The 11,218-nt window shown below is 41.9% G+C and overlaps 1 protein-coding gene and 1 non-coding gene across 2 annotated transcripts in view; one reads left to right on the top strand and one right to left on the bottom strand.

The window, feature by feature from the left end:
• ANKRD55 (ankyrin repeat domain 55) overlaps window positions 1-11,218 on the top strand; it is a 131,363-nt gene that overhangs the window by 91,475 nt on the left and 28,670 nt on the right. The window contains exon 8 of the mRNA XM_017548687.2: window positions 8,950-9,134. Within this exon, the coding sequence (XP_017404176.1) occupies window positions 8,950-9,134 (185 nt within the window). The remainder of the gene's footprint in view (window positions 1-8,949; window positions 9,135-11,218) is intronic.
• LOC119474127 lies at window positions 10,752-10,856 on the bottom strand. Its single transcript, XR_005203419.1, has one exon. It is a non-coding gene; the product is annotated as a U6 spliceosomal RNA (small nuclear RNA).

Below are 11,218 nucleotides of genomic sequence, written 5' to 3'. Positions count from 1 at the left end.
GCTGGGATTACAGGCACATGCCACCATGCCCAGCTAATTTTTTGTATTTTTTTTTAGTACAGACGGGGTTTCACCATGTTGACCAGGATGGTCTCGATCTCTTGACCTCGTGATCTACCCGCCTCGGCCTCCCAAAGTGCTGGGATTACAGGCTTGAGCCACCGTGCCCGGCCCTTTTTTTTTTTTTCATTTCACCTGGGTGCATGTGGGCTGAGGCCATAAAGGGCATCAGTCTAATTTTTTTTTTTTAAGTAGAGACAAGGTCTCACCATGTATGCTGGTCTTGAACTCCTGGACTCAAGCCATCCTCCCACCCAGGCCTCTCAAGTGTTGGGATTACAGGCGTGAGCCACCACACTTGGCCTTCCAATCTATTCTTACAGAGCTCTTCCAACAAATCACAAAGACATGTACCAACATAGCTATTATTATACCAAAACAATTATGGTCACTGTTGGTCCTTGGCTCCCTATCCCTGACCTTTCCTGTCTAGCTCACATAATCTTGGCTCCAGTCACACTGGAATATTAGTAATCCCCGCAATACATCATAAAGATTCCTTCTGTCTCCCTCGCCATCACACTCTTCCACTTGGGTGAAAGACTTCTTTCTTCTTGCACTCCCTATATCGCTCCTTCTGCTTATTCTTTCTTACTTCTCAAAACCCAACTAAGTGTCACCTTCTCTGTTGAGCTCCCTTTCCAAATTGTTCCCTCCACACTACTTCTAGGACTTTGTTAAAATTGGTGAGGTGCCTGTGTCTTCCTTCTAGACTGTGGGCCTAAGGGCAATGTGCCTTATTCATCGAAATGTCTCTTAACACCCAGAACAGAGCTTGGTGAACCTTAGGTTCCTAAAGAGGTGTTCATTGATTCAGTCCAATAAATTCATTTATCTCAGCCAATGGGGTTAGTGGCTTACTGGGTTCTCTCTGAGGAAAAAATATTTCATGCAAAAACTTTAGTTTTCTAAAGCAATTTTAAGTTCCCAACAAAACTGAGAGGAAAATAGCAGATATATCTTCACCTATTAATATCTTCTGCCTCCCCTGACAATAAATTGCCTCCTCCATTACTAACATCTCCCACTACAATGGTATACTCGTTACAGTTGATAGTCTACGTTGACAGGTCATCAATGCCCAAACTCCATAGTTTACCATAGTTGATGTGGTGGTACATTCTGTGGGATTGGACGAAGGTATAATGACATGTATTCATCATTAAAGTATCATGCAGAATAGCTCCATTGCCCTAAGAGTCCTCTGAGTTCCCCTGATTTTTTTCCATTCTTACACTAAGCCCTAGCAACCACTGATCTTTTTACTGTCTCCATAGTTTTACCTTTTCCAGAATGTTGTACAGTTGGAATCATACTGAATGTAGCTTTTTCAAATTGTCTAGTAATATGCATTTGCATTTCCTCTGTGTCTGTTCATGACTTAATAGCTCATTTCTTTTTAGCACTGATTAATATTCCATTGTATGGATTTACCACAGTTTATTTATCTATTCACCTATGGAAGGACATCTTGGTTGTGTCCCAGCTTTGGCAATTATGAATAAAACCACTATAAACATCTGTGCACAGCTTTTTGTGTAAACATAAATTTTCGGTTCCTTTGGGTATATATCAAAGAGCACAATTGCTGGATCCTATGGCAAGGGTATGTTTAGTTTTGTAAGAGACCGCCAAGCTGTCTTCAAGAGTGGCTGTACCATTTTGCACTTCCACCAGCAGTGAATGAGAGTTCCTGTTGTTCCATATCCTTGCCAGTGTTTGGTATTGTAAGTGTTCTGGAGTTTAGCCATCCTAATCAATGTACTGTGCTATCTCGTGTTTTAGTTTGTGTTTTTCTGATGGCATATGATGTGGTGCATCTTTTGATGGGCTTATTAGTTATTTGCAAATTTTTTCTTTGGGAGCTGTCTATAAAGGTCTGTGGCCCACTTAAAAATCATTGTTTGTTTTCTTACTTTTGAGTTTTAGGAATTCTTTGCATATTTTGGACAATAGTCCTTTATCAGATATGCCTTTTGCAAATATTTTCTTCCAGCTTGGGGCCTGTCCTCTTATTCTTTTGGCAGTGTCCTTCACAGAGAAGTTTTTGATTTTAATGAAGTCTAAGTTATCAATTTTTTCTTCCATGGATCATTATTTTGGTATCTAAAATTTATCACCAAACCTGAGATCATCTAGATTTTGCTCCTGTTACCTCCTGGAATTCTTTTTTTTTTTCTTTTACTTTTAATTGCATCTATTTTAATGCTGAATTTGCTCCCATGTCGTAAGTTTTTGTTTCTTCAGTTTCTTCTGGGGTATCTTTTTCTTCTGGGCAACCTCCTCTTCTGGTTTAAAAGCACTTTGTTCCTTTTCAGTAAGGATTGTCTCAGTGTGGCAGGGAGAGCTCATGTATGGGTTAATCCGATGATGAGCTCCGTAGGTCCAGCGGCACGTCTTAGGAGTTTTATTCATTGACCAGAGAATCTACATCGAAATCCATAAGTTCAGCATTACTCTCTGCATTTTTAAGAATATACAGCAAAAATTCCTCACTCTTTTTGGGCCACCAACCTTCCATCTAGCCCCACTGCTTGTCCTGGGCACACCTGCCAACTCCACCGTTGTAATGTCGGGATGGTACACACTGTTTTTGTAAAGAAACACCTTTCAGATACGTCATGGCTTTTTGTATATGAATACCCTGATGGCCTGGCAGCTTCACAAGCATTCTTAAAGTGAATATGAAGACTTGAACCTCTTGATTTGCATGATTTTGTGGGGTTCTCTGGGTCAAGTGAATAGTGAACCATTTTAACAGATTAGCTCAGATCGCTTAGGGAAAGAGCATCTCCTGGAATTCTTATAATTTTAGAATTCACTCTGTCTCATCCAGGCTGGAGTGCAGTGACACAATCACGGCTCACTGCAGCCTGGACCTCCTGGGCTCAAGTGATCCACTTCAGCCTCCTGAGTCGCTGGGACTACAGGCACATACCACAATGCCTCGGTAATTTTTTGTATTTTCTTTAGAGATGAGGTTTTACCATGTTGCCTAGGCTGGTCTTGAACTCCTGTACTCACTCGAGCCTCCCACCCCGGCTTTCCACAGTGCTGGGATTACACGTGTAAGCCACCTCACCCAGCCTAATTTCGGTTCTTATATTTAGGTCTGTGATCAGTTTTGAGTCAATTTTTGAAAGGTATAATGTATTTATAAGGTCTGTGTCTAGGTTTATTTTTTTGAATGTAGATGTCAGCTGTTTCAGCACCATTTGGTGACACCACTACTTCTTTATTGTATTGCTTTTGGTTTTTGTCAAGTATCAGTTGATTATATTTTTGTGGGTCTATCTCTTGGCTGTCCATTCTGTTGCACTGATTTATTTGTCTCTTCTTTTGCCAATATCACATTGTCTTGATTACAGTAGCTTTACAGTAAGTCCCAAAGTTCAGTAGTGTCAGTTGTCCAACTTTGTTCTTGTCCAGTATCTTGTTGACTATTCTGTCTTTTGCCTCCCCATATAAACCGTAAAATCAGTTTGTAGATATCAACAAGACAAGTTTCTAGTATTTTGATAGGGTCTATATTGAATCTATCGATCAAGTTTTGAAGAACTGATACCTTAACAATTTTAAGTCTTCTTTTTCTTTTGTCTTTTTTTTTCTGAGACAGTTTTGCTCTTGTTGACCAGGCTGGAGTTCAGTGGCGTGGTCTCGGCTCACTGCAACCACCGCCTCCCTGGTTCAAGTGATTCTTTTGCCTCAGCCTCCCGAGTAGCTGGGACTACAGTGCACACCACCACGCCCAGCTAATTTTTGTATTTTCAGTAGAGACGAGGTTTCACCATATTGGCCAGGATGGTCTCAATCTCTTGACCTTATGATCCGCCCGCCATAGCCTCCCAAAGTGCTGGGATTACAAGTGTGAACCACCCCGCCCAGCTGTATTTTAATTTAGCTTGAGATTTCTTATTTTGAACCATGTGTAATTTGGAAGTATGTTGTTTAATCTCCACATATTCAGAAATTTTCCAGTTATCTTTCTATTTTTGATTATAGTTATAGTTTAACTCTACTGTGGTCTGAGAGCATAATTGTGTGATTTCTATTCTTTCAGTTTTGTACAAATTTGTTTTATGGCCTAGACTGTGATCTATCTTGGTGAAGGTCCCATGTGAGCTCATTTAAAATGTGTAGTTTGCTGTTAGATGAAGTAGTCAGTAGATGTCAATAGTATCCAATAAATTAATTGTATTTTTAAGTTCAAATATATCTCTACTGATTTTCTGCTTTCTGGATCTGTTCATTTCTGATAGAAGGACGTTGAAGTCTTCAACTATAATAGCAGACTCATCTGTTTCTTCTTGCAGTTTATCAGGTTTTGCCTCACATATTTTGAGGCTGTGTTGTTGGGTGCATAAGGATTGTTATGTCTTCTTGGAGAACTGACCTCTTTATCATTATGCAATACCCTTCTTTTTCCCTACAACCTTCTTTGCTTTGAAGTCTGCTCTGTCTAGAATTAATATATAGCTAAAGATTCCCTCAGAGGTTTTTGCTCTAGTATGTTGTGAGTCCCTATATCTGCCTGTCTGCCTGTCTCTCCAATTTGGAGGCAGCAGTTTGCCCCGTGACCTAACTTCTCTTATGGATCTAAGAAAAGTTCTGGAATAACATTGGCAGCTTAACAAAGGCTTATAGGAGTACAATGCCTTAATACTTGGAGTGTTTCTAACAATAAGAATTCTAGGCATCACGGCAGGTCAGTAAGAGGGGCAAGCGTCTATCATCCCTCAAATTTCACCCCTGATTCCCTCCCCAACTTACTAGAACATGTGTTTACTTGGGATTTTCCTCAGCAGCATACTTTTCAAGGATGGTTAGAAAGAAAATAACTGCATTAATATAAAATGATTACTTCATGTTTGTTCAATATGTGGTTATATGGGTAAGGAATTACACGTACACACTCACACATACTCACAGTTAATCTGTGGCCAACTGTTTGAACTGTGTCAAAGTCCTATAAATATATTTCAACTCTCAATATAGTCAAAATGCCAATGTGTAATTATAAATGCTGTATACCAGCGGATTCACCTCATACGGTGAAAGAGCCTGAGAGGTGAAAGGGACCGCAGACCATTTAGTCCAATCCTCCAGTTTCTAGATGGGAAACTATTACAAAAGGAGTTTAGCATTTGCCCAAGTACATCCAGCACCCAGGCAGGGACCCGGCCACATAGCTTCCAGTATTTGAAAGAGGACAACCACCAAGCTGCCTAAGTCCAGAGTAAACAATGAGAAAGTCGAATTTAGGAAATTAGCCCCCATTACCCTGGGAGCAAAGACTCTGACCTGTTTGGGTGGCCGAAGCGGGTGGATCACTAGAGGTCAGGAGTTTGAGACCAGCCTGGCCAACATGGTGAAACCCCATCTTTACTAAAAATACAAAAAATTAGCCAGATGTGGTGGTATACACCTATAATCCCAGCTACTTAGGAGGCTGAGAAAGGAGAATCACTTGAACCTAGGAAGTAGAGCTTGCCGTGAGCCAAGATCATGCCACTGTACTTCAGCCTGGGCGACTGAGTAAGACTTTGTCTCAAAAAAAAAAAAAAAAATGAAGTAGTTCAGCAGCTGAGGGTCACCATGCCTCATCCCCTCCCATTGTTTCTATCTTCTGCTTTCTCTCCAGGAGAGGCAGCCCCAGGCTTTGGGATTTGGCAGCCTCTGTAGTCCAGCCCAACCAAAAGTTTGGTCCAAAGGGGCTAACCACGAAGGCAGTCCAGATTCTAACCCAGGGATATTGGGCACATTTCTTTCTCTAGTTAGCCCCAGACCCTCAACCCTCAAACGTCACACAGCATAGACTCTAGATCTTCCTTTTATCTCCATTCTAGTCTAACATGTCTGGCTCCAACCGATGAGCCAGGATCATCTTCTCACATCACAAAACCTCTCAGCCTTTTAGGAGAGATGAATGACTGCAACACAGAGGCTAAAGCACTGGCCTCTGCTTTCTATGGCCACCACCACAAGACAAGCAATGCATACACATCCCAGTGTTCAAGAGAAGGAAGGGGATTGGAGTTCCCACCAAGAAGAAGCCATCATAGAACATATTCCCCAGATATACATTAGCAAACAACCAACTGATCTTAAATCTGCCACTAGACTCCTTTGAAGGTCAGCTAGAATAACAAGGGTCTACAGTTAGGATATTGAGATTTGTTGTTTTGTCAATCTGCCTGTAGCAAAATTATTACACATTAATTCAGCTTTCTTCTTGGCAAGGCTTCTTATGAGTCAGCCTTCCCCAACTCTCCCCATTCATGATGGGTAAAGAGAAAACGACTAAGACTCAGTTCCCAGTCATTTTCAGAATACATGAAGGCAATGTTACGGATTACCCATGAACAAAAACAAATAAATAAATACAACAAAAGCAAACTCACAATCATCATCTGGCTGATCAGTGTAGAATTCTAGAGCTCCATACAAATAGGATGTGTACAATATTGTTCCTTGCCTTATTTAATAACATTCCTACCCAATGTAAACCTACTCTCCATTCTTCCTAAGGACCCACCTGGACTGCAGTCCCATTTCTTCTTGTCTAGTGTCTCCTGGTCTCTGTCACTTTCTCTGCCTCCCAGGTCTAAGCCTATTTTTGGCTGACACACAGTCTGGATTACTAAGAAGGGAATTCTGTCACCAGGAGACAAATGACCCAGGGCCTTGGCTTACAAATTAGTGTTTTCTAGGGCTCCCTCAAATTATCCTGAGAGTGTACCATGGCAACCTTCCTAGAAGAAACTTTTCAAGTACCCAAAGATTAACTCTAAAGGAGTTCTCAGTTGGCGAGGCACACATCACTACTACTGATGTAGGTCTAAACAGTTTTCACTTTACTTCCTCCAGTATGAACATGCAGGATCAAATTAATAGACCACTCCTTTGATCACAGACAGAATGGTGTAGTGGTAAGTCCAATGCCTCCACGGTCAATCCTGGATCTGCTCATTCTTAGCTGTAACAGAGGACAAATTACTTAATCTCTGATGCCTTCATTTTCTCCTCCACAGTAGGAGGACAATGAGAGTACCAGCCTAGTGGGATTGTTGTTCATGAGCTAGTACATGAAATGGCTTAGAAAGGTGCCAGGCACAGAGGTTCACACAGTAAATACAGCTGTCACCATTATTCCTGGGAGGATCTTCTTATCAAGAAAAGTAAAGGGTTTGCGGGTGTGTCAAAAAAAAGAAAAAAAAAATTCAAACAATGGTGCTGTGAGATTCAGGTATACAGGCAAAGGAATTGTCTGGAGAATTTAGGACAAAAGAAATCTTGGAGGAAAAGAGTAAAGGTGTGGAGTCTGTCTTTACTATCCAGAAATGCTGTCAACAGTACCCCAGCTGCCAAGAGGCCTGCTGCCTGGGACTGGCTGGCAGGATCCCAGAAGCAGCAGCCTCTATTTCAGTTTGCCACTTCCAAAATGACTCCACCCCAGGGGCAAGTGAGGTGAAAGGAAGAGAGTATGAGGGTGGGGTTTAGTTTTCTCCATTTGCACTTAGTGCTTCTTTCACCAAGAGGGGAAGCTGTGAACAGGGTGTTTTGCCCTTTGAACCACCTTGACAACTTGAATTCCTTTACTTTTCCTGGAAATTGTAAACAAAACAACAAAAAAATTGTCGGGCATGGCGGTTCACACCTGTAATCCCAGCACTTTGAGAGGCCAAGATGGATGGATCACGAGGTCAGGAGTTCAAGACCATCCTGGTCAACACGGTGAAACCCCATCTCTACTAAAGATACAAAAAATTAGCCAGGTATGGTGACACGTGCCTGTTATCCCAGCTACTTGAGAGTCTGAGGCAGAGGAATCGCTTGAACCTGGGAGGCAGAGGTTGCAGTGAGCCGAGATTGTGCCACTACACTCCAGCCTGGGCAGCAGAGCAAGACTCTGTCTAAAAAAAAAAATTGTTGTGCTGACACTCTTTTTGCTTCTGTTTTCCTTATTGAATGGCTATTGCTTTTAAAGAAAAGTGTCTCTTGACTATCTAAGATGAAAGCTTAGGTGTGTTCACCTAACCTTTAGCAGACTTCTAAAAACAGGCATGCCACAGAACTTAAAACAATTGGTCAAAGTTATTTAAAATCATTGTTAGACAAAGGAAAGATGGAGGGAGGAAGAAGACACAAAACGGAAGAGGAAAGGAAGAGAAAGAAAAAGTTTGTAGGCAGAGACCACTTTATGGGTATGTAACCAGTGCAGCCATAGAGGGCCTGGTACTCAGATGCGACTCTGTGCTTAAGGCATAATGTTCTGTGGTCCCCATTTGGAAATTCTCACTTTATCTTTTAATTGTTTTTGTAAAGGAAGTCTGATACTGGAGTGTAGCCTCTGCTTACACAGTTCTGCTCCCAGGCTCCCTGGGACAAATTCTCAACCCCCTGCTCATTGGCCCTACCCAGAAACGGGCTTTTTTCCTGCATCACTGCACCACCAGCCAGCACTCATCATAGTCACTGCTTTATCATTAAGATTAACTCTGTCATTTTCTCAGTGGCCAGCCTCTACAGCAAATGGGGAAACAAATGGTCAGACCTGATGAGCAAGTTGTTGTCTAGGTGGCCCATCCATCACTCTAGTTTGCATGTCAGTGCATGGCACCTGTATTTAATTTCAGTCCATCCTTCATTCACTAATTATGGAAGACAATTTAGCTCCTATGGGAGACAAAAATCTCTGCAGTGACTTGAGACAAGAGAAAATTTGTTGGAGAGTTTAGATACAATGTATTTTTATTCTTTTTTTTCCTTTTCCTTTTCTCTTTTCACCTTTTTTTTTTCCTTTTTAAATTTGTATTTTTATCTTAACATGCCTAGACAGAGAAAAACACTGGATTGTACATGATGGGCTTTCTTGACTCTCTTTTCCAGAGTGGAAATAGGATTCTGTGCACCATCATCCTGAGCCATCACCAGGGGCCATCTATAATCAACTATGACGATGAGCGTGGGAAGACGTGTGTCCATATTGCAGCGGCAGCGGGCTTCAGCGATATTATTAACGAGCTGGCAAGAGTCCCTGAGTGTAACCTGCAGGCTCTGGATGTGGATGACAGGTATCCATGGCTGTAAGGGTCATTGCCAAGTTTAAAATGAGGAAGCTGAGGCCAGTATAGAAAATTAGATGCCAATTTGTTCAGCTCCCTGGCAAGGTTCTCTGGTCTGGGGAAAGGGGGCCAGAGAAGTCCCGCTGACTTCCTGGGGTGGGGTGGGGTGGGGTGGTTATGGCTAGGAGGAACGAGCAACAGCTCGGTGCTCTGATTGGGTCCAGGGGAGCAGGATTGAGACGGGGCGGGCCGCTATTGGTTGGCAGGTTGTTGGGCGGGTTTTCCAGTGCGAGAGCCGGCCAGGGATGCATTAGCCGGAGGCTTCCAAGGGAGCCATGCAGCAGAGCTAGGTGCCGAGTGCAGAGCCCGGTGCCAGGTGCAGAGTCAGGTGCTGAGTGCAGGGGTGGGTGTGTCCGACCTGCCGGCGAGGCAACCGGCCTTACGATGGCAACCCAGAAAGTCCTGGGAATGCCTAGTCATTTCCGCCTAACTTAAAATAAAGAAGATGTTTAAGGAGGTGTCCTATACAGTTATATCCTTATTGCCAGTAATACACATGTGCTTGTGACAATAAAAATTGCTCTATTTTAGTGAGAGGAGGAAAAATTATTGTTATGGAGAGGAAGACTGTGACTGTACAGTCAGATTTTCCACCTTTTGCTAAATGTTCTCTGTGTTCTCAGAAGGCTTTCTTTATTTCAGCTTCTTGCTATAGGCCCTTTTTTTTCCTAAAGGTAGCTTTTGGTTTTTTTTTTTTTTTTTTTTTTTTTTTTTTTTTTTTTTTTTTTTTTTTTTTTTTTTTTTTTTTCTGGATTATGTTATAAAGTCTACAGTTTCTTTTATCCAGAGAAGAACATAATAGAGACTTTGTATTCAAGACTCTTGGGCTCTTAGAACTACAAGGAGCTTTATCAGGTTTTGTTGTTGTTTTCGATCATCCAAAGATGTATTGTCTGAAAAAGGAAGCTGGGTCCAAAAGGGTAAAAAGACTTCTCAGAGCTAGTTAGCACTAAATGAAGCTTTGTACACTTGTCTTTCACCTATAATGCCCTGCTTATCTAAACCCTTTTGGTTAGGCACTGAGTCAATGGAAATTGACTAAGAAAAAGGTAACAATCAAGACTATGAAAAATAAGTATAGACTTGAGCACTCTGGGTTCTTTATCCTCTTGTACTGAAGTGCAAAATTAGACCCTTACTTATCATTTTATTTTATTTTATTTTATTTTATTTTATTTTATTTTATTTTATTTTTTTGAGATGGAGTCTTGTTTTGATGCCCAGGCTGGAATGCAGTGGTGTGACCTCAGCTCACCGCAACCTCCACCTCCTGGATTCAAACTATTCCCTTGCCTCAGCCTCCTGAGTAGCTGGAGCTACAGGTTCCTGCCACCAAGCCCAGCTTACTTTTGTATTTTTAGTAGAGACTGATGGTGTTTCACCATGTTGGCAAGGCTGGTCTGGAAGTCCTGACCTCAGGTGATCGCCCGCCTCGGCCTCCCAAAGTGCTAGGATTATAGGCGTTAGCCACTGCGTCTGGCCTACTTATAATTTTAGATGCCCCAAGAAAGCACCTCCTACTCTCAGATAGCTGAAATTCTTTTTTTTCTTTTTAAAATTATTTTATAAAATATGGAATGCCTCACAAATTTGTGTGTCATCCTTGCACAGGGGCCATGCCAATCTTCTCTATTAATACCTGAAATTCTTCTAACCCAGGGAAAAATTTGGGGGTTCTACATAGGTCTCAGATATTGGAGATGGTTAAATGACTTTAAGTAAAATTAAAGTATAAATCATTGAAAATAGACATTTTCTGGCCAAGTGCAGTGGCTCACGTCTATAATCCCAGCACTTTGGAAGGCCGAGGTGGGTGGATCACTTGAGATCAGGAGTTTGAGAACAGCCTGGCCAACATGGTGAAAACCATATCTACTGAAAATACAAAATTTAGCCCGGTGTGGTGGCACATAGTCAGCTACTTGGGAGGCTGAGGCAGGAGAATCACTTGAACCCGGGAGGCAGAGGTTGCAGTGAGCCAAGATTATGCCATTGCACTCCAGCCTGGGCTATTGAGCAAGACACTGTCTCAA

This window comes from Cebus imitator, unplaced genomic scaffold, assembly GCF_001604975.1.
Source record: "Cebus imitator isolate Cc_AM_T3 unplaced genomic scaffold, Cebus_imitator-1.0 Scaffold213, whole genome shotgun sequence".
Taxonomy (NCBI): domain Eukaryota; kingdom Metazoa; phylum Chordata; class Mammalia; order Primates; family Cebidae; genus Cebus; species Cebus imitator.
Note: the sequence above shows the minus strand (reverse complement) of the source record. Positions and strands in the feature narration are given on the sequence as shown.